General features: G+C 38.7%; 1 protein-coding gene across 1 annotated transcript in view; it reads left to right on the top strand.

Annotated features, from left to right (window-relative positions):
- The first annotated feature begins 213 nt into the window (after positions 1–213).
- The window catches only part of NKAIN2 (sodium/potassium transporting ATPase interacting 2), a 1,575,235-nt gene continuing 1,551,200 nt past the window's right edge, over positions 214–24,248 (top strand). Inside the window, exon 1 of the mRNA XM_073676010.1 lies at positions 214–651. Coding sequence (XP_073532111.1) covers positions 598–651 — 54 coding nt within the window. The 5' untranslated portion in view covers positions 214–597. The remainder of the gene's footprint in view (positions 652–24,248) is intronic.

Here is a 24,248-nt window from a genome sequence, read left to right on the forward strand (position 1 = left end):
TGTCACAAAGTTTCCTGTTTCTGTCTGTGTCAGCACACACCAAGCTTTGAAGACCTCTCCACGAGGTTGATGATTTGAGAATCTCCCTGTGGATCTCCAGAGCAGATGTGTGAATGGCAGAGGGTGAACTGTCTATCAGATGACCATACTGCCAAGGCGAGGAGGAGAAAGAGGTGGTGAAGAAATGGCGAGAGGATTCCCCCCTGTAGCCCTCCTCCTCCTCTTCTCCTCACACCTCCTCCTTCCCCTTGTGTAGATGAGAGCATCCCTCCTCTGCTGCTTGTGATCCAGGCTCAGGAGCTCTCTCATTGCTTGCAGCATGCAGGGAATGACATGTTGCCAGGCTTCTGCTTCTTCTGTCAGCTGCCTCCAGCCCTGGGATATGTGAGGAGCAGCTGGAGAGATCAGCAGCCTCTTGTGTCCCACTCCAAAGCCCAGACTGGTCCTCCTGCTAGCAGTAAAGGTATGCTGGGGCTGCAGGTCACCTCCTAGGTCCTAATGCCTATCCGTGCTCAGAGACCAGCACAAGACACTTGCTGTTTGACTTCCCTGGGAGGAAACTGCTGAGGAGTATTGGACATCAGGATTTTGGAAACCATGGGTTTTTGCAGCGGCAGGTGCACACTGATTTTTATCTGTGGGATGCAACTGGTAAGTGACACCCTGGCTTTTTGCTTTCTGCACTGTGCCAAGTGGCATGGAAACATTGAGAGCAGTTCTGTGCATTTACTGGGCTGTTTGGTGCAATTTGCCCTTTTAGATTATTGTGTGTCCTAAAACACTTTGATTGTCATTGATCTTTTTAGAATGGAATGGAATACCACCTCACTTCCACAATCAGACAACAAATAGTTAATCCTCCAGACACTGCCAAGCCTCATTTGCCCACTGTTAATAGAAGTGGAATTTGGAAGCAGTGAGGAGGATTCCACAAGCCCTTGAAAGCTGTCACCCAGTGGTGCAGACTAAACTGGCAGTTCAAGGGTAACCTATAGCATGGCAGAGGTGTTCGCTGATTTGCATAGAGATGAATGAATGAGCTCCTAGTTAGAAGAGAATGAATGGCACAGAGCAGATATGGAGAAGATGGGTATGAAGGGAGGACATGTCCCATGCTATGCAATCATGCTTTGTTCTATGGGATCCCTTATTATAAGGATTTGGTGCAATGTTAAGTATAGTTCTGTTATTTAAACAGACCATTTATTGTGGCTGGAGAACATTAAACATCTGTGAAAACTTGTAAATATTAGTCAATTGCCTTGGTATTAAAGAAAAAGTGAATACCCAAGGGGTATGTTCTGTATTCTTCTGCCAGGCTTGACAAGTTTATGGCAATTTGTATAATTTGGCAGATCCAGTGACCATTGATCATACTATAACTCACTTAGTACAGCTTTGCACTGTCTTCTATATGATGTTAGTGTTCTTCATTGTAGCTAGCAGTAGGGTGGAAATCGCACTGTGACCTTATTGTACGCTCTCCGTCATTTCTTTTTACCATCTCTACATGTTTATCATAGAAGCCTTTGTTACATTGGCGTGATTAATTAATTTACAGTCCAAAAGGAGCAGAGTTGCATTGAGTAGAATAAGGCTGGGATTTGTGCCAATGTCCTTTTGTTTGCAGTGTTGCACTCACACGGCTTTAAAAGCATTTTTTTATTGGCCCGAAGTAGTCAATACTTTATGTTTTCATAGGAAAACAACCTTCACGTGAATTATGATTCCCTGAAACAATGCAATGCTTAGGAAGGTGTTTTCTCATCTGGATATCATGTTTATTGTAAAGTCTTGAAAAGGGCAGGATGGCATAAATGTTTGTTAGCGAGGATATAAAAAATAAATATTTCTGATCAAATGGTGACAGCAACAATCATAACTATATTAAAGAGACTATGATTAAAGAAACCACACAAAAGTAGTTTCTATGAAGTTTCTACATTCCCAAAAGAGACCACTAGTTGGCAGCAAATCTATAATTTATCAGTGCAGGCAAATGTTGCCTTAAGTTTTAATTTCTACCTTATTATGGACAGTGAACTGTGAAGGAAGGATGCTCCTTTAGCATTTTGATAGAATAAATGCATAGAAAAGGTTAACCATATAATGTCTTTAGTAAGCTGGCCATATTATTTGTGTAAATGTGTAAATTTAATGTCATTTTTATGCAACGTTGTTATTTGCTAATGTAGCTACATTTTTCTGTAACAGTATCAATGTACTGTATGTTATCTATGGATTTACATTTACATTTTGCATGTGGTACTAGAATGACTTCTAGACAGCACGCCCTGAGGTTATATATAACTACTGATATTGAATCACATTTCCTAAATCAGTACTTTACTTATTGTCAAAATAGCCCAAACCCTTTTAGTCTCTCTGATTCATTCTTGCCTTGATTACTGTGACTGATTACTAACCGGTTTTCCATCTCTAAACTTTCCCCTCTCCTTATTCTATCTTGATCTATTCTGAATGCTGCATAGAGGCTCCTCTTTGTGTCTCCTGCTCTGCCCCAATCACTGCACTGGTTGCCCATTCACTTTAGAATTCAATTTAAACTTGTCATTTTGACTCCTAGCTTTCCATAATGTTGTACCCCTTAAAGTTTACTCCCTCATTTCTGTCTACCACACTTCTTATAGTCTCACCTGGTTCACAACCTTAAAGAATGAGATAATAATAAAGAGGGTACCTAATAAAAACATGTCTAACATAGTCACTACTAACCATTAAAATCACATTTTATTGCTTACTTCTAAAGTAGTATATACAAAACTGTTGACACCTCTATCTATCTATCTATCTATCTATCTATCTATCTATCTATCCATGTATCTATCTATCTATGTATCTATCTATTGCTATCTATCTATACATATATTTCTGTCTAGAGCTATTCATCTATCTATTTATCTATTTATTATTAGAATGTAGAAAGGAAGAATTAAAGAAAAGACTGTCAAATACATATTGGATCCAAGATACAGCTATGCTGTTACAAATCACCCTATAGGTGTGAACACTAAAGTATATATGCACAGTATATATATATATATATATATATATATATATGTATATGTATACTGTATATATATATATATATATATATATATATATATATATATATATATATATATATATATATATCGTATAAATATATAATCAAAATCCACAAGGGACCTCTGTTGGGTAATGAGCACAGAAAAGGATGCCGATATCCCAGTTTGGGGAACAAGCTCGAGGCACAATGAAGCACAATGGCACATGGGTTAATGACATCAGAATTTAGAGATTTCCGTGCACATTCTCCAATTTAATAAGCGCACATTTCCTACCTCACCTTGGCACCCTAATCTTGATTGAAAGTAGCGCTCCTGCTCTACTATTGGTATAAAAAGTCTAGGACAATGTAACCAACAATATTTAGCCATCCATTTACAAATAGTATCCATTCTGAGAAGTACTCAGTATGGGAATGTGCACACAACATCTTATCCGGGCAGATTCTGCCTGAAAGCCACCTGAAAAGGGGCTTAAAATGCTAAAAGAATGAATATATGCACTGTAATGCCAAAATTACTTGCTGTGCATATGTTCAGAGTCTGTGATATTCTTTTTAACTGCTTCAGCCATTGAAAGCCACAAAGAGATTAAAAGAAGTGACCTGATCATTCTTCTGGTGGCTTTCTTTGTTTAGGGCTCATGTTGTGCCTTTACTGCATGGAAGTCTTCCCACTGTGTGACTAATCCAGTTGATGCTGAGTTGCGTTCCATAGTGACTGTACATGTCAAGCAGGGAGGACAGATGACGTCATCTCCTCCCACAGACTCATTAATTTTTCTGTAATTACTCCTTTCTACTATTCGCTCCTGTAATATACAAGAGCTTCTCACTAAATTAGAATATCATCAAAAAGTTAATTTATTTCAGTTCTTCAATACAAAAAGTGAAACTCATATATTATATAGAGTCATTACAAACAGAGTGATCTATTTCAAGTGTTTATTTCTGTTAATGTTGATGATTATGGCTTAGAGCCAATGAAAACACAAAAGTCATTATCTCAGCAAATTACAATAATTAACAAAAAAACACCTGCAAAGGTTTCCGTTGCATTTAAAATGGTCTCTTAGTCTGTTTCAGTAGGCTCCACAATCATGGAGATGACTGCTGACTTGACAGATGTCCAGAAGGCAGTCATTGACACATTCCACAAGGAGGGTAAGCCACAAACGGTCATTGCTAATGATGCTGGCTGTTCACAGAGTGCTGTAGCCAAGCATATTAACCCCTTAATGACAGAAGCATTTTTCGTTTTTGCTGTTTCATTTTTTGCTCCCCTTGTTCCCAGAGCCATACCGTTTTTATTTTTCTGTCAATATGGCTATGTGAGGGCTTATTTTTGCGGGACGATTTGTACTTTGATATTCTATTTTTGTGAGAAGCACCTGTAGATATATGTGCGGTTTTAAGTAAGATAGTTTCCTGTATACTATTTTAAAAATAATCAATATAATGTGATTTTAACTGATCTTGTTCACTTTGCTGTCTGATTTATTTTTGTTCAGTGTGTACCGTACTTTCTAAAACGTAAATTGCTGTGGACTTTATTGGTGCTGTATCAGAATATTTCTATTATCTATACTCAGCATGTTATCGTGGTTGAAAATAAAATCTCATAATAAGTTATTTGCTGCAGATTTGTTGAAAAGATCTGAATAAAACTGTTTCTGCAGCATGGGCATGGATTGTCACAAACCTTAAAGAGTAACCATCATTTTCATTTTAATTTAATAAATCAATAGTACATGTGAAAATAATAAAGTTTGCAACATATTTTAGCAGAGAAATCTGCTTCTTTCTCCCCCTGAACTGATGTTTCATTCTCAAAATTCTCAATTTGGAAGTAAAATATAACTTCATAGAATCATAGAATCATAGAATCATAGAATCATAGAATGGTAGAGTTGGAGGGGACCTCCTGGGTCATCTGGTCCAACCCCCTGCTCAAAGCAGGATTCACTAAATCATCTCAGACAGATGTCTGTCCAGCCTCTGTTTGAAGACGTCCATTGACTTCAGTGAATTAAGTCCATTAAGTCCATTAAGACAGATGTCTGTCCAGCCTCTGTTTGAAGACGTCGATTAACTTCAGTGAATACAGACCTTTCCCATTCCTGAGATAGGAGAAGACAGTTGGTGCTCATAAAGTTCTATGGAAAACTGTACATCTTATTATAAGACAACTTGCAGCAGAATACAAGTGTCTATCTCTAGATCCTCCCTCCTCCTCACCTCTCCATAAAATTTTAAAAGCAACAACTGTCATTTCCTATCTCAGCAATAGGAAAATCTTTCTTCACTGAATCCAGATTTTGCCAGGAATTGAGAATGAAAGGGCAATCATGGAAGAGAAAGATTGCTTTGAAAAGATACATTACAAAGTTGATAATCTTCATGTGTACTATTGATTTAAGAAATACAAATTAAAACAGCAGTTATTCTTTAAGGTATGAACAGTTAACTTTTTGCAACAAATGTGCCACGTTACCCTTAAAGGGAATCTGTCAGCAGGTTTTTGCTATGTAATCCGAGGACAGCATAATTTTGCAACTGAAACACAGATATCAGTGATGTGTCACTTATTAGGCTGGGTACTGTTGTTTCCATACAATGAAGGTTTTATCACCAGGAGATTCAGTTCTCGGACCGCAAGTCATGTGAGCCCTGCTCCTCTGATAAGCAGCTCATTGTCAATAGACTATGTACATACAGAGCCTTGTGTGGGTGGGGTTAGCTTTCTGAGCTCTGCTACATCTAAAAACTCTGATTGTGTCAAAACTACTGCACCCAGTAAACTAAGTGATACATCACTGGAATCAGGGTCTCTTTTCCTACATTATGCTGCTCTCAGATGAGGTAGCAAAAATCTAGTGACAGATTCCCTGTAATATTCCTTTCTGCAGATTCTATGCACCAAATACCGCCTTATAATGTGTATCTGGTGTAAACATTTTCTGGTCAATCTCATTGAGAAATTTCAGTTTGATGGTTCTTGTTTTTTTTTTCTCTTCAGTCCTGTTTTAGTGAAGTACTTCTGGCCAATCTACAGTCTAAAACTCTTTGGCTGCCATTGATCTTTGCAGAATGTAATTGTAATGAACAAGAAAAGATTTTTACTATCAAACTCATCATATTCCACAATCAGACAACAAACAGTTAATCCCTTAGACATGTAATTGACTTTTAGGTCTTCTTTAAATAATTAAATTTTTACTTGTTCTTACTGCACATACTGTATATATAAGTGAGGCGAATGTGATTCTCTCTTGACATTACAGTATTTGTATTAAGATATATACAATTATCACATTTCATTGGTTGATCTGCAGATTATTCTGTAGCATCAGAAAGGTTAGATGGATTCATTTTGTTCAATACTGAATCTTTTGGAAGATGATATTGTTATTACGTTGTAACATGCTACTGTTGGATGATCCTGCAGATGTTTCCATTGTATGCCACCTGTCTATGGATGAATGCGCCCAGGTGGTTGTACGTCTGTGTCTGGTAGATCACAGTGCGCCATATTTATTGAGGTATTATAAAGACTGGGAATAGAAATTACCATTTCATATCTTGGTTTGAAGACAATAAAATAAGGCCTGAGATATGATATTTAGATCACAATTATTATATACTTACAAAATGTAAAATACAGGCCACGTTCATGCATTCAGGGATCTGTTAGGATTTAGGCATGGACAGAATTTGCTGACATTGAGTATTTCATATATCCAGCAGAAAAAAAAACATCAAATAATGAGTAATCTGTAATATGGAAAAGTATGTTCAATATTGCTGCAGGTAGTAAATAGAAATACTGTGTGGATTAAGCCCTTTCATTGTAAGTCATGCAGATTTTTCTACAGAATTGTTTGGGATTTCCGCACTGAGTACATACAGTGGTGGCCAAAAGTATTGGCACCCCTGCAATTCTGTCAGATAATACTCAGTTTCTTCCTGAAAATGATTGCAATCACAAATTCTTTGGTATTATTATGTTCATTTAATTTGTCTTCAATGAAAAAACACAAAAAGAATTGTCCTAAAGCCAAATTGGATACAATTCCACACCAAACCTAAAAAAGGGGGTGGACAAAAGTATTGGCACTGTTTGAAAAATCATGTGATGCTTCTCTAATTCGTGTAATTAACAGCACCTGTAACTTACCTGTCGCACCTAACAGGTATTGGCAATAACTAAATCACACTTGCAGCCAGTTAACATGGATTAAAGTTGACTCAACCTCTGTCCTGTGTCCTTGTGTGTACTACATTGAGCATGGAGAAAAGAAAGAAGACCAAAGAACTGTCTGAGGACTTGAGAAACCAAATTGTGAGGAAGCATGAGCAATCTCAAGGCTACAAGTCCATCTCCAAAGACCTGAATGTTCCTGTGTCTTCCATGCGCAGTGTCATCAAGAAGTTTAAAGCCCATGGCACTGTGGCAAACCTCCCTAGATGTGGACGGAAAAGAAAAATTGACTAGACATTTCAACGCAAGATTGTGCGGATGGTGGATAAAAAACCTTGGCTAACATCCAAACAAGTTCAAGCTGCTCGAGGGTACAACAGTGTCAACCCGTACTATCCGTCGGCGTCTGAATGAAAAGGGACTGTATGGTAGGATACCGAGGAAGACCCCACTTCTTACCCCGAGACATAAAAAAGCCAGGCTGGAGTTTGCCAAAACTTACCTGAGAACGCCTAAAACGTTTTGGAAGAATGTTCTCTGGTCAGATGAGACAAAAGTAGAGCTTTTTGGCAAAAAGCATCAACATAGAGTGTACAGGGAAAAAAAAGAGGCATTCAAAGAAAAGAACACGGTCCCTACAGTCAAACATGGCGGAGGTTTCCTGATGTTTTGGGGTTGCTTTGCTGCCTCTGGCACTGGACTGCTTGACCGTGTGCATGGAATTATGAAGTCTGAAGACTACCAACAAATTTTGCAGCATAATGTAGGGCCCAGTGTGAGAAAGCTGGGTCTACCTCAGAGGTCATGGGTCTTCCAGCAGGACAATGACCCAAAACACACTTCCAAAAGCACTATAAAATGGTTTGAGAGAAAGCACTGGAGACTTCTAAGGTGGCCAGCAATGAGTCCAGACCTGAATCCCATAGAACACCTGTGGAGAGATCTCAAAATGGCAGTTTGCAGAAGGCACCCTTCAAATATCAGGGACCTGGAGCAGTTTGCCAAAGAAGAATGGTCTACAATTCCAGCAGAGCATTGCAAGAAACTCATTGATGGTTACCGGAAGCGGTTGTTCGCAGTTATTTTGACTAAAGGTTGTGCAACCAAGTATTAGGCTGAGGGTGCCAATACTTTTGTCTGGCCCATTTTTGGAGTTTTGTGTGAAATGATCAATGATTTGATTTTTGCTTCATTCTCTTTTGTGTTTTTTTCCTTGCAAGCAAATTAAATGAAGATAATAAGACCAAAGAATTTGTGATTGCAATCATTTTCAGGAAGAAACTGAGTATTATCTGACAGAATTGCAGGGGTGCCAATACTTTTGGCCACCACTGTATACCATTGCTTTTCTGCTGTTCAAGAGACTATGCCTGTCAAGTGTTAAAATAATCGCAATCTTTGTACCTATGTAAAGACTTGGGTAGCACTTAACGGGATCTATCATCAGAAAACTACATATTATTTAAATCAGGTTTTTGTGTTAAGTGTATTCAAAAAAATTGTAAATGTTTCTTTGTTGTTTTTTAAACCGGATCTTTATTAAAAAAAAAAGGATAATCTTGAAATTTTCACACTGGCCACCAGGGCTTTATTGTTTATTTATTACTCACTCATATAGCATCATTAATTCCACAGCCCTTTACAGACATTATGGGCACTGTCCCCATTGGGGCTCACAATCTACATTCCCTATCAGTATGTATTTGGAATATGGGAGGAAACTGGAGAACTTGAAGGAAATAGGTGGAGAATATACAAACTCCTTGCAGATGTTGTCCTTGGTTTGAACCCAGGACCCAAGTACTGCTAGGGTGCAGTGCTATCCATAGAGTCAGACACTTAGTTACTGTTTTTCCAGGAAGAAATGACAGCAGTTTCTATATTATCAGAGGCAGGATTGCAGTGAATGATAAGACCCCTATAGAAAGCTGAAAAGACAAGATTCACCATTCACAAAAGTAATGTTACATCTGACCCTGTTCCCAATACCTTCACAATGACCTGTGCACACACTCAAATCTATTAATGCAAAAAGATAGTCTTTGAGTCTGTTCATTGTGGCTAAGTACATGTGTTGTTTCCTGATACAACAGGTAGTTAGAGTCTAAAAAAGCACCAGCGGCTAGTGTTAAAATTGTTTTTCACCTGAACAAGTGGGTGGTACCTCCTCAGACGCATGTTGGGAACTGTAACCTTTACTTACATGTTTATTTAATAAACAGAATATAATATTGGCAACTTTGGCAACTTTGGATGATTTACTTTTGGGCGATGTACCAACAAGTAGCTTCTTTCATTTCGCCTGCTATTGTGAGACCAATTCCATGCAGGCATCCAGAAAAAGTGGGTCTGGCTGCTGTTCATACTAGTGTGGTGACAGGTAATTTGAACTGCATTTTAAACCCATTGTCAGTCAGTGTTTACCTTGTAAAGCCTTCTCTGTTTTTATTGGTCTTACAAATATGCATTTTAGTTTCCCTTTAAAGTAAAAGTTTCCACTAAGATTCTTGCACCTAATTTCATGAAAAAAAATGCATGTTTTTTTGGTACCAAAATGTTTCTGACATTTAAGTAGGTGTAACACTTCCCTACCCTGAGAGTTTTGGAAAAAAAAGTTCAATGGACATTCCCAACTCAAATTTAAATTATAAGGCTACAGTCACTGAGTACTTTAGAACTTTTTTTGTCAAAGAACAAATAGTGGATCCAAAAATAGAATAATGATGTACCTTCTAATTATCTTCAATTTGTATCCACTGCTAACTAGGGAGAAAAAATGATCACACTTAAAAACAGCAAAAAACCTTGAGCTGACTTGTGTGGGCATTAAATTCTATTTACAGTCGATTTCTTTCTTCCCTCTTATATTGCAAAGGGTATTACAGGAAATGGTTTTATGAGAGGCAAACTTTTAAACTTTTTCTAAATTTCTGAGTGTCCAGTTATGTAGTCTGTATATTGTCAAAACATGTGTTGGGGAACCATCTTTTACATGTGAAATCATGGTTATTTTTGGGGATAATTTTTGGACAGCAAAACTCAAACTATAATGATGCCTTGGTTTTATTGGTAACTTTTGAAATAGAAATGCTTTAAGATGCTTCCTACCAATTTAACTTATTAAAAAAGAACTCCAAGAAAAACAAATATTACCTAATCCCTTAGCAATATACATTCAGTGCAGTGTGAATGTGTTTAAATAATCTTCTTCCATTTTCAGCTCCATTCCTATTCTCTTTTAAGACATTTGATTGCAATTTGGCTTACACAGTGTATTCTATGTTGACTGGAAGTTGCGTTCCAATGTGAGTTTAAGAGACTAGGCTCTCATTGACTTACTCTGAAAAAGCACTATGTGAGTCAACTATGCTGAATTGTGATCAAGTGGTTGAGAATGGTATCAAAACGATGGCAAAAATGAAAGAAAATGGCGATTGGTAAGTATTTGAACGCATATACGTTGCACTACATACAGTGTATATTGATAAGACATTAGGGACTAGTTTTGGTGTTTTTCTTTAAATAATTTATTGCAGTGGGTGTTTTTAAAGTGACAGATTTACAGGGTAAGCAGACTTTCTTATTAGCTGTAATAAGTGTGGTTAATATAGCTCTTGACCTTTATCCTAATGACTGGGTTACACTAATGTGATTAATCCGTTTATGCGCATTTGTAAAATTCCAATAAATTTCTCAATATAGAAATTCTAACAATGCTTTTATAAAGTGCAACACAAATTAAACTCTGAGCTTTAGTACCTTAGCTAAATACTTCACCAGTTCAGAATAGACTGCTGGGGCTCCGCAGTAAAAACTGACATTGCAGGTACCTGCTCCACCTGTCCCGCTACATCAAGATATTCTCCTGGCTTAAATATCAAAAAATAACATAGACTTGTTTTACTAGTTGGTTCAATAGGTAGGATATATGTTATTTATATATCATAGACAAGAGATCTATAAATAAATCCTTCTTAAAGTACATGTGCTTAAAGGGAATCTGTCAGCAGCTTTTTGCTATTTATCCTGAAGACTGTATGCTGTAAGGGTTAAAACACAGATTTGAGCAATGCCTCTCTTATCAAGGTCCATGGTTTTGTTTGCTTGCAATGATTGTTTTAGCACCAGGAGATTATAATTGCTGGGACACAGCAGCACACATGCATGCTGATCTGACATGCCCCTTCCTGTGATAGACTGCTCACTGTCTTTAGCCCTTGTATATACAGAGCCTGGTGTGGGCAGGGTTAGCTTCCTCAGCTCTGCTGCATTGCTAAATCTAAACATGCTGATTGTGTCAGAACCACTGCACCCAGTAAACTAAGTGATGCATTCTTGGTTTCAGCTTCTCTTTGCCTACATCAGGCTGCTCTTAGATGAGGTAGCAAAAACCGGCTGACAGATTCCCTTTAATCCCAAGACCTGCATCTGATATGTAACAGAGTTGAATTTATCAGATTTTTAAACAGCTGTGCCACTAGTGCACCATGAACTTGCAGTAGTTTCAACAGTAACACAACTCCAACAGTGGTTGTGTATGCTCACAAACAAGACAACATAGGTTCATGTTAACCGATGATAACATATCGCTCTGTTTGGAAAATAATAGACTCAGTTCTGCTATATCTGTACACCATAATCTGCAGAAGACTAAGGTTTAGTCATTATACTATCCATACTCTAAAAACGTAAAGGGGTTGTCTACTACTTGGACAACCCCTTCTCATACCTCACACTTGGCCCCGATAAAATAAAAAAACCTATACTCACTTCCTGTGCTAGAGCCGTTCCAGCGGTGTCATCTCTCGTGGTCCCAGGGCTCTCCTGCGATTGTTATGACACGTGACCTTGACGCCCAACCAGCACTGACATCACTGTCCACGCCTTCTGACAAATTGAACAAGAAGAGGAAGTCGGGGTTGCAGCTGATCTCTCACTTCCTCTTCATGTTCAATTTAACGGGAGGCAGGGACAGTGACGCCAGCATTGATTGGGTGTCGGTGTCACGTGTCACAACAACAGCACTGGAGTTCCGTGGAGAGCGAGTGAAATGGCGCCTGCACAGGAGGTGAGTATGAGCTTTTTTACTTATTTTACCGGGGACAAGCATGGGGTATGAGAAGGGGTTGTCCAAGTAGAGGGCAACTTCTTTAACTGCTGTAAGTTCCACATAGCTTAAAGTGGTTGCCCAGAAATTTTATATTAGTGGCCTTAAGATAGGTCATCAATATCAGTTTGATGTGGATGAGACATCCGTCACCAGTGCTGATCAACTGTTGCCATTGCTGATGTGCCCAGTTGTGGAGTGGAACAGAACAGCTCTGTCAACTGTGCGGTGGCCACAGCAGGGAGCGGCAGATCCACTTTTATTAATTCCAATGGAGTAAATATACAGTACCGCAGCCACTATACAGTTGACGGAGCTGTGCTGTTTTGTTCCACAACTGAGCACATCCTCAGCACATCTGGCTGCCGCAGACACCAACAACAGCTCATCGGTGGAAGTTGAAGGTGATGCTTCCCCACCAATCTGATATCGATGACCTCTATAAAGATAGGCCATTAATATTAAAGTGCTGGACAACTTTAAACTTTAAGAAAAATATGAGTATCATATCTATTTTTTATTTGTTGTCTTAATTATGCTTCAGATTTGCAAAATATGTATACATATATAAGGACTAGATGGAGGCCCGATGCTATCGCATTGGGAGGGTGGTAATGTCACGATGGGGGCAGGCTTTGCAGCGTTGAGAATCTCTCCCTCCCATGTGCTCACCCACCTATCCACTCTCTCTTTCCCCCATGTGCATGTGCTGACTTCTCCCATCTGTGCTCTCTTCTTTGACCTGTCTACCCCATGTGCTATCCCCCTTGTCTGCTGTCTCTCTCCTTCCTGTGCTGTGTTCTCCTCTCATGTGCTGACTTCTCCTGTCTGTGCTCTCTTCTTTGACCTGTGTACCCCATGTGCTATCCCTCTTGTCTGCTGTCTCTCTCCTTCCTGTGCTGTGTTCTCCTCTCATGTGCTGTCCCGTTTGAGCTGTCTCCTCCCTGTGCTCTGTCTCTCTTCTCCCTGTGCACTTTCTCTCTCCCCCATCTGCTGTCTTCTCCTCCCATGTGATCTCTTCTTTGACCTGTGTACCCCATGTGCTCTCCCCGTTGTCTGCTCTCTCTCTCCACCCCTGTGCTGACTTCATCCCTCATATGTTCTCTCGTTTGAGCTGTCTCCCCCATGTGTGTCCTGTTCCGCTCAGGAGCAGTAAATAAGACTACCGCCATCTTTGTGCAGGCAGATAGCGGCGGTCACATTAAAACTGCGCATGCGCTCCTCCTGTACAGAGATAGCGGTGGTCAGTGAATCATTCGGCTGATCCCGGCGGCGGCTTGTATGGCGTGTTCGCGACGGTGTTCCGCTGGTGGTACTGCCCAAGAGGCTGGTACCACCAGCGGTTTCCATATTGAGACACCCATCACTTGGGTGTCCAAATATGGCGGTCGACGAACTTCTGCCATTTGGAATTCTGGGATCCGGACACATTTGGACGGAACCGGATATGAAGACATTACAAGGTAAGTATATTATAGATAGGATCAAGTCCAAAATGCAGGTAGCCAATGTGCCAAGATATTTGTTACCTCAAATATGCTTACCTATCCCGCCAGCATATACCCCATCCTGTCTTTCCTGCAGCTCTCTCCAGCCTCTATTACTGCTCCATGGCACATGACGCACTCTTCCTTTGTCTTCACTCTGCGCAGTATTTCAAGCACTCTGTAGACCTCATCAAAATATTACAATATGCATCTCCTGGGGCGCTGCCTAAGCCTCGGGCATCACACTTCTTGATATTGTGACATCAGAGACCTTCTTGGTGCTGGAAGTCTGGCTTCAAGTGAAGTTGAAGGAAAAGAACATTGTGTGCACTTACCAAGTAAAGAATGACCAGAAGGAGCTGCATAGAGGATCAAACAGAGTTTTGGCAGTGGGAAAGTGGGAAAGATGAACAGCGAGATAAGAATTATTTTTACCCCTTTCCCTATTTTCTACAAATCTTTCTTTCTCTTCCTTTTTTTTTCTTTCTTTCTTTTTCTTTTTTTACTTTCTTTTTCATAGAACTATATGATGACATTATAAGAGTGTACATGTTTTATTTCTCAGTTAACCAAAACAGTGTCAGGTGTACAAAATGTTCCCGACAACATAACAAGCTGCATAGGTTTCACACAACTCAGCTCACCAATTATTTACTGCATCTTTGATCTTGCTGGTTCATAATGTCAAAACAACATTTTCCCTTGGTTGACATGTCATTTGTTAGGCTTCCACTTGTGCAGAAATAAGAGATCTTCTAAAACTAGTGTATCCAGTCCAGAAATTAGCAGTGTATGCAGAAGTGAACATTAAGCAGCAATTTACTTTACATGATGTGATTTATACATACTTTTCTGCTTCATTATCATTGCTGGTACGGAAAAGCATGAAAAATTATTTCTTGCTACCTCAGGAGATTCTTGAGTTCATGGCAGCAGAAAAACACATCCCAGTGTATTGCATAATGTGTCGTGATCTCAGTCATTAAATCATTTTCTAACATTAAGTCACTTCACTTGGTTGTGAATCTGTATCTTAACAGTTAGTATTAGTCATTGACCTCTTTGACTTTTCTTTCTGCCTAATGTAACATTTCAGGTGCCCAAATAGTGTACTATAAGAACGCTAACTATTCCACAATTTCAGGTATGATTTTTTACAGTATGATAAGGGGGTCCCCTGGGGTCCCTTTAATTTTTCAGAGGATGACTGGCAGCTGGAGCCCTATGATCTGCAATATTCTACAGGGCACCCAGAGAGAAAATACTTTTTGCAATGAGTAAACATCACCCAATGAATTCAATGATTAATTTGGTCATTAAGTTTAATGGCCTCTGAAAGTTTGTGACTGCTGTTGCGCCCTGAACTTGCTAATAAAGAGGGAGATATGAGAAGGGAGTCTTACAACTTACATTATCTTAACAGATCACATGAAAAATAATTATGTATGGCAGACAATCCCTTTAAGGCACATATGTCAAACTCTGGCTCTCAGGGTGAGTATATTTGACCCGCGACGCCGTGCAGGTCCCCCGGGTATATATGGCCCACCCAGCATCGCACATTCAATTATATGAGCATCCCAGGTGCTGATACAGTTGAATCAATTCCCCCCTCTGCGTCTGATGTCTCAGCGCAGTACAATAATGTCAGTACAACATGCCTGCTGTACCGAGATGTGCAGAGGATCTGAAGACTCCATGAAAAGACCGGGGCAGCTGGAAAATGGGCAGAGGTGAGTATTATTTTTTTTTTTTAAATGCTGGGCCATTATACTGTATCAAGCACTATGTGGGGCCATTATACTGTATCAAGCACTATGTGGGGCCATTATACTGTATTGAGCACTATGTGGGACCATTATACTGTATGGAGCACTATGTGGGGCCATTATACTGTATCAAGCACTATGTGGGACCATTATACTGTATGGAGCACTATGTGGGGCCATTATACTGTATCAAGCACTATGTGGGGCCATTATACTGTATTGAGCACTATGTGGGACCATTATACTGTATGGAGCACTATGTGGGGCCATTATACTGTATCAAGCACTATGTGGGGCCATTATACTGTATTGAGCACTATGTGGGACCATTATACTGTATGGAGCACTATGTGGGACCATGATACTGTATGGAGCACTATGTGGGGCCATTATACTGTATGAAGCACTATATGGGGCAATTATACTGTATGAAGCACTATGTGGGGCCATTATGCTGTATGGCGGACTATGTAGGCCCATTATACTGTATTGACCACTATGTGGGGCCATTATACTGTATGAAGCACTATGTCGAGCCTATTATACTGTATGGAGCACTATGTGGGGCCATTATACTGTATGAAGCACTATGTGGGGCAATTATACTGTATGAAGCACTATGTGGGGCCATTACACTGTATGAAGCACTATGTGGGGCCATCATACTGTATGAAAGGCAATGCAGGGGCCATTATACTGTATGGAGCACTATGTGGGACAATTATACTGTATGAAGCACTATGTGGGGCCATTATACTGTATGGAGGACTATGTGAGGCTATTATACTGTAAGGAGCACTATGTGGGGCAATTATCCTGTATGGAGCACTATGTGGGGCCATTATACTGTATGGAGCACTATGTGGGGCACATAATACTGTATGGAGCACTATGGGGCCATTATCCTGTATGAAGCACTATGTGGAGCCTATTATACTGTATGGAGCACTATGTGGGGCCATTATACTGTATGGAGCACTATGTGGGGCCAGTATATTGTATTAACCACTATGTGGGGCCCATTATACCGTATGAAGCACTATTTGGGGTGTATTATACTGTATGGAGTACTATGTGGGCCTCGTTATACTGTATAGAGCACTATGTGGGGCCCATTATACTGTATGGAGCACTATGCGGAGCCATTATACTGTATGGAAGGCAATGCAGGGCCCTGTTATACTGTATGGAGCCCTTTTTGTGGTCATTATACTGTATGGAAGGCTGTGCGAGGATTACAGTTGGAGAATCATACTTTGATGGGGTCACCAAATCACCATTCTTTGTCAGGAGGATTGAGGGAGGGGGGTACAGTAGGTTCATCATATCATGCATGTGGAAGAATTCACTGTGACGGTATCATACTGTGTTAGAGGCACTTTTGCTGTCATCATAGTTCTGTATTATTCAAGGTTTTGTATTCTTTGACATTACATATTTAAATTAGGCCATTGGTCATATGCTTGTTACTGCTCTTACATAACATATTATATTATTCTAATATTTTATTCTAAGATCTACTAAAATGTACTTTGTACGTGGGGCAACCCCTTTAAGTTTGTTTCCATATGAAAATGATAATCGTTATAGTTGATGATAAGGAACAACTTCCTCAATTGTAGACTTTTTTTTAACAAATATTTGTCCAAACTTTTAATTTTGTCTCTCTATGTATTTGAGTTTGACAATCCTGCTTCAAGGCTACACTATCTGCAGTCAGTCACTAACCGAAAATCAAAAAAAAATGGATCTCTGTGTAAATTGCCACTTCCAAAGGCAATTCCTTCAGACAAAAATTCTTAGAAAACGGTAAATAAAAGTGGACCTACAGACAGATCCGACAAACCTTACATTACAAATATACAGTTTAGTGTTTACTGGCAGGCTCTCTAATCTTTTCTGTTTAGCAAAATTCATGAAAAGGACATGAAATAACTTCCTTGTACATTGCCTGCGATATAAAGCTGCTTAAAGCCTGTCTGCTTTATTCTCTGAGCTGACTGGCCCCACACAGCTATAATCAGCTCTAAGCTTTGTACTATATCTTTATATCCCACGAATGCCAATCCAAGTTCATTCTGTAAAGAAAACATACATGCTAAGCATTTCACTTCCCATGGGAACAGAAAATCTATATCTGTGTGATGAGATATAACGCGCCACAAAATAGCAGATCAGACGTCTAGCACAAGCATATTTTAATAATGTTATTACAATATTTGGTAGAGACAGCCTGGAATGAATTAAACAAAGCATCACACAAGTAAATTTTGCTAAAATAAAGTCTTTAGTTTTGAAATACTCAATTCTATGGGTTAGAAAGAATGTCATTTTATTTTTTAATTTCTTATCTCCATTATGGAGATATAAGTTTGTAAAGTTTAGATTCTTACATATGATAAGGCCAAGGGGGCATTAGCAGAGACTCTTTTCTTGTTATTACAAGCTGAGAAGGGGAATAGAGCAGAGCTATGTGTCATTACAAACATCTCTATATTTGCAGCTCTCATCCCACAGCATTGTCTGCTCTACTCCTACTCCCCCCACACTCACTGACGTGAGATGAAACCTGTAAGAAGTGTTTGTAATGACACACAGCTCTGTAGATGACTGCAGTCATATTACAGAGGAGAGCAGGGCTTTGTGTTGTTACATATCTCACAGCAGAAATCTGTGTCTGACACTTTCTGTGGGCATGTTCTTTTCTTTCTACTGCATGACGCATCTTCTTTACGATTGATCAACATCATTCAGAGAAAAAAGTTAATGCCCCCAGAGACGAATCACTGATACTTGGCTTTGGGAAAATTAGAATATAAACATTAAGAGCTAATATGTCTGCAACAGAGATGAGAAATTAAAAACTAAATAAAGTATATTTTATTGAACTCTGCAACCACTATTCCATGATGTGTCTAGTTCAACATGCTAAAACTGGTGAAAGGTCCTCTTTAAGATGTAGGATTTCAGGGCTTGGCTGCTCAATGAAGATTTTGGGCTCTCTGTTATGAGATTACCAAGTCATTTGGAATGGAATAGTGGCTTCTTTTTCATGTATAAATATTAGAAAATCTTGAAATATTCCACATTTTACACAGGCAATTACAGAAGATATACTAAGCTGGTATTTTCTGTTTTCTGTAGTACACTTGTTAGGTTGGCTGTATGTACAGGCACAGAATAAGGAACAATTCCCCATTATCATTGCAGGGTGGGTAAGTTAATGACAACTATATTGTGGCCAATTCATTAAGGTGTTCATGCAAGAATTCTCCTGAGTTGCACAAAAACTTTAAGTTTTTTCCGTTTTTATGCTAGTCACAGCCAGCTAATCCAATTTTGGGGTAGCATGGGTGTGATGCAGAGTGGCTAAACCCACCCATCAAATTCATGAACCGTTATACCACTTTAATGGCATACCGTACTCCTGAAATGTATCCCAGTCACTGATTGGAGTACATTTCTGGTGATGATGCATGCCAAATGCACCTAATTTATTAAGTGGTGTGGCCTCTCAATGAATTGGGCGCATCGTACTCTAGTAAGCCTGTCCGATATGACTGGCGTGCGCAACATCAGTTTTTCTGAATTGGCCCATAGATGTTCCTTTTCACCTCTGATCATCTGCTTGAAAATCACCATTTACATATATTCAATCTCTTCCGTACAGTTATATTTCACCACTCAAGACAGTTAAGATGATCAATCAACAAGCCTTTATTATTTCTCACTTTCAAAGTGTTAAGGAGATAAAGCATATCTCCAACTATATTATGTGTTGTTTACATACAATTTTGAAAAATTATTTATTCTTATGCCCACAAAATATAAAAGTGTATGTACTTCACATAAATTTGCTGATTTTTACCTTTTTTCTTAGCTCAGTATATCCTGAGATGTGCGATTACCAACTTTGAAGAAAAACATGATTTTGCAATTCTCTTGATGTCACAACACGTCTATGTTACTAAATGTGTGGCACCCAGTGATGGTAATGTGAATTGCCTGCATTGGTTTTGCTAGCATGTCACAATACTGTATTGATTTTGTTTCATGAAAGATTGGAGTCTTTAAATAAATTCAAGCGAAGAAAAGGATATAGAGGACACATCTGAAAACATCCCTTTGATAAGTTGTCTCTTAAGCAGCTCACAACTCGGCAGTCTCCTTACTTTCTCTTTTCTGGCTGGACAAGTACTCCTCCTTGAGTGACTGGATGAGTAGGAGAGCTGTACTAATGGTAGGACTATACAGAAAGGTTGCGCACAAGTTCACTGTAATACATTCAGCTATCAGTGGTTTGTTCTGTGTCTGCTCAGTTATCACAATATTTTAAAAAGAGATCAAGGCACAAGGTAACATAAAATGCACAGACACAAATGTAAAAATAGGTAAATATACGTGTGCATACATGGACCGGACTGTGATGCAGAAAAGATCAATCAGTGGATAACCAAAGATCGTCCTTATTGTTGCTGCTACCATTCAGGTATTTCATGCCAACATTACCTAGCACATATATTCATTTTATCATTTACTGTTGGAAATATTTATATGATCACCTGAATCCATTCCCACTGTGGCATTATTGCGATTCTTGATCTATTATATAACATATACTGTATACAGATACACTTTTTTTTAACTCTTTGGAATTTTTTGGTACCTTGGATTCTTTTCTTTTTCATCATGTGTCAGTTTGCACTTGTTTTTCATCACTGTTTTATATTATGATTATACATTACCTTGTATGTCGTACTTTTTTTATGCGCCCTTTTCATTGTTGTATGTTCACATCACTCCCTGATTAATAAATATATATATATTTTTACAATATTTATCTATTGACCTTTTTTTTGGTTATTTTGTCTTGGATGATCTACAGTTATCACAATATTTGAATATAGAAATAACAAAGCATTTGAACAAGCACACAGATTGGGCCAGTGAGAGCCTTGATGCTTTGATTACGAGCAGCAGAATCAACAACTGAGAAGGATCAAGAAGGTGGGAGCAGCTAACTGCTGTATAGAAATCAATACACTGGAGAGAGGTGATTGGAATGTTAGGGGTTTACTCCTCTTCTGGAATGTATCTACAGCACACACTCAGCCAGGCTCTAGTGACTGACCTCCATAGAAACTAACTGTACACTATGTAAGATAAAAACTCTCACAGCGAGAGAACATTAGTAAATAGAAAATGCAAGTAAGTTACAAACTTACCAATCTTCATTCTGTCTAGCTAAATAAAGCAATTTAATAACTTGTGAATACCCCTTTAGCTACTTCTACACTGCCTATAAACTATAAATGTCCAGGCAATCCACACATCCCTGTACTGATGTTCTAAAATCTCAATGCATTTTAATAAGCTTGCACAAGATCATGCAGCTTTGGGGAGGGAAGCTAGCTGTCACATATAGACAGACTGACTAGAGCAAATAAACATGGTTTATTACCATGTTTACTTCTTCAATGTCTGTATACACAGCATTGAACCAACATTGTTTACGTAGATTTGGAAGCAGTAACACTGATCTGACAATGCTACCTTCACAAACCTAAAGAACATGTGATCACTGGGTGTAGGGAGGAAACAGGAGATGCTGGGTCCTAGGAAACCCAGACAGTTGTGCTATGCAGACAGGAAGTTAAAAATCCCCTATAGATGAGGGTAATATACCAGTCCCATTTTCAAGGGAAATAAGTAGAAAACAAATTAATATGTTAAAATGCCCCTTTAAAGATCTTTTAAGACTTTATGGGGGGGTCACAGTTTATAAAATAAATGAATAAATAAATAAAAATGAGTAAAATAGAAAAGCAGAAATGAAAAAAGACTAAACTAAGAAAATAAGAAAAGACCCTACAAGTCTAAATCGCTATTTGGAGTCTCACCCCTCATTAAAAAATATTTTTAGTGGTCATTGTGGTCATAGGAAAAAATAAAAATAGATACGTGTTTCCTATTTTTCTTTACATTTTTCCAAATATCAGCATATAAAAAGGGGAATATAAAGATGACATAAAAATGAAGTCCCATGTATCAAGAAAAGTAAAGTCAAAAATTATTTTAATATTTACACAAGAAAAAGCTATTGAGTCATTAAAAGAGCATGTACTATAAAACCCAAAAATGTGCCTGTTCAGGAAGGAGGGTTAGTGACTCAGTCATGAACTGGTTAATTGCTTTTAGGTTATTGTTTCAAAAAAGTGAAGAAAAAGGTACCCCTGAATTTGCACTTTATTGCGACTACAGTATTATGATCCTTATAGAAACTTAGAACAAGTTGTAATAGAGCTAGACATAGAGAGTGTAATTTTTTAAAGACTAACTAAACTATTTTTTTAATTATTGATCAGCCTTTGCAAAGCTATGGATCTTTGTAATATATTTTTTTCACTTTTTATTTTGCTTCCTCTCCCAAATACCATTCTAAAAGTGCTGTTTAAACTGCTTAGTTTATGCACCTTTTGAAACTGCTTTGATTTGCTGCTCTAGCAAGAATCCATAATCAATCACTGTTTGCAAACACTGTCCCTGTGTGAGCGCTTTTACTCCTCTCTTCAATTTTCAGAACATCGCAGCTCCATACATTTAAAGGCTACTGCTGAACACTTCATTATGTCCCATTTCATTGAAGCGAAGGCCGGCAATATTTTACTGCAGAATGTTAAAATACTAAAGTGGCATATCAGTTCAAAAATGTAATAAGCATAAATGAATACAGCAGTTGGGGGTACAGCAATTATATTCATACACTGGAGAATATAACCATAGATCCCAGACGCTAGTGCCATAGTAGTCTTCCCAGATGGCACAAAGCGTGGACATGCCAAAGTGTCCAATGTACAATATATGACTGCCATTACTTCAGTGATGATCTATATTATTTCCTGCAGATTTAAGTTGGCATTTCTGCAAATTAAGTGGATGATTGGTTACAATGAATATAATATATAATGGCAACAATTTTATCCATCAATCAGTGCTTCCAGAGACCCATCAGTTTTGTCTAAAATTTATATAATTTCAGGACAATGCTTTTGAACTTCAATTTAGAAAGAGCAATCTTTTCCAAAGGAAAAAAGAGGTCCTGCAACACATATTATCAGGCTTGGCTGGGGGGCAGAGGGGCATATGTCCTCCGGGCCGCTCCACCCTCAGCAGTGCAGGGCCACCTGGCAGCCTGCATCTTCATCAGCTGAGCCGACACTGAGCTTTTAATTGTGTGTGTGCGTGCCGTCCGCGTCATAATTAGCAAACACGGCCGTGGATGTGTCTGCTAAAAGTGACGCCACGCATGTGTATATAGGTCAGGACTAATTTCTAGCCATTTTAACCCCTTTACCCCCGAGGGTGGTTTGCACGTTAATGACCAGGCCAATTTTTACAATTCTGACCACTGTCAATTTATGAGGTAATTACTCTGGAACGCTTCAACGGATCCCCCTGATTCTGAGATTGTTTTTTCATGACATTGTACTTCATGATTGTAGTAAAATTTCTTCGATATCACTTGCGTTTATTTGTGAAAAAAACGGAAATTTGGTGAAAATTTTGAAAATTTAGCAATTTTCAAAATTTTAATTTTTATGCCCTTAAATCAGAGAGATATGTTACACAAAATAGTTAATAAATAACATTTCCCACATGTCTACTTTACATCAGCACAATTTTGGAACCAAAATTTTTTTTTATTGGGGAGCTATAAGGGTTAAAAGTTGACTAGCGATTTCTAATTTTTCCAAAAAAATTTACAAAACCATTTTTTTAGGGACCACATCATATTTAAAGTCACTTTGAGGGGTCTTTATGACAGAAAATACCCAAAAGTGACACCATTCTAAAAACTGCACCCCACAAGGTGCTCAAAGCCACATTCAAGAACTTTATTAACCCTTCAGGTGCTTCACAGGAATTTTTGGAATGTGGAAGAAAAAAATTAACATTTAACTTTTTTCACAAAAATGTTACTTTAGACCCAATTTTTTTTATTTTTTCAGGGGTAACAGGAAAAAATGGACCCCAAAATTTGTTGCGCAATTTCTCCTGAGTAAGCAGATACCCCATATGTGGGGGAAAACCACTGTTTGGGCGCACGGCAGGGTTCGGAAGGGAAGGAGCGCCATTTGACTTTTTGAATGTAAAATTTGCTTGAATAATTAGCGGACGCCATGTTGCATTTGGGGAGCCCCTGATGTGCCTAAACAGTGGAAACGCCCCACAAGTGACACCATTTTGGAAACTAGACCCCTCAGGGAACTTATCTAGATGTGTGGTGAGCACATTGAACCCCCAGGTGCTTCACAGAAGTTTATAACATTGAGCCGTAAAAATAAAATTTTCACATTCTTCCCACAAAAATGTTTTTCAGCCCCCACTTTTGCATTTTTATAAGGGAGAAATTGCACCATGCAGCTTGTTGTTCAATTTCTCCTGAGTAAGCAGATACCCCATATGTGGGGGAAAACCACTGTTTGGGTGCACGGCAGGGTTCGGAAGGGAAGGAGCGCCATTTGACTTTTTGAATGTAAAATTTGCTTGAATAATTAGCGGATGTGCCCCTGATGTGCCTAAACAGTGGAAACCCCCCACAAGTGACACCATTTTG

The sequence above is a fragment of the Phyllobates terribilis genome, unplaced genomic scaffold (genome assembly GCF_046119375.1).
Source record: "Phyllobates terribilis strain yellow unplaced genomic scaffold, ASM4611937v1 Scaffold_3__8_contigs__length_932513732, whole genome shotgun sequence".
In the NCBI taxonomy this organism is placed as follows: Eukaryota; Metazoa; Chordata; class Amphibia; order Anura; family Dendrobatidae; genus Phyllobates; species Phyllobates terribilis.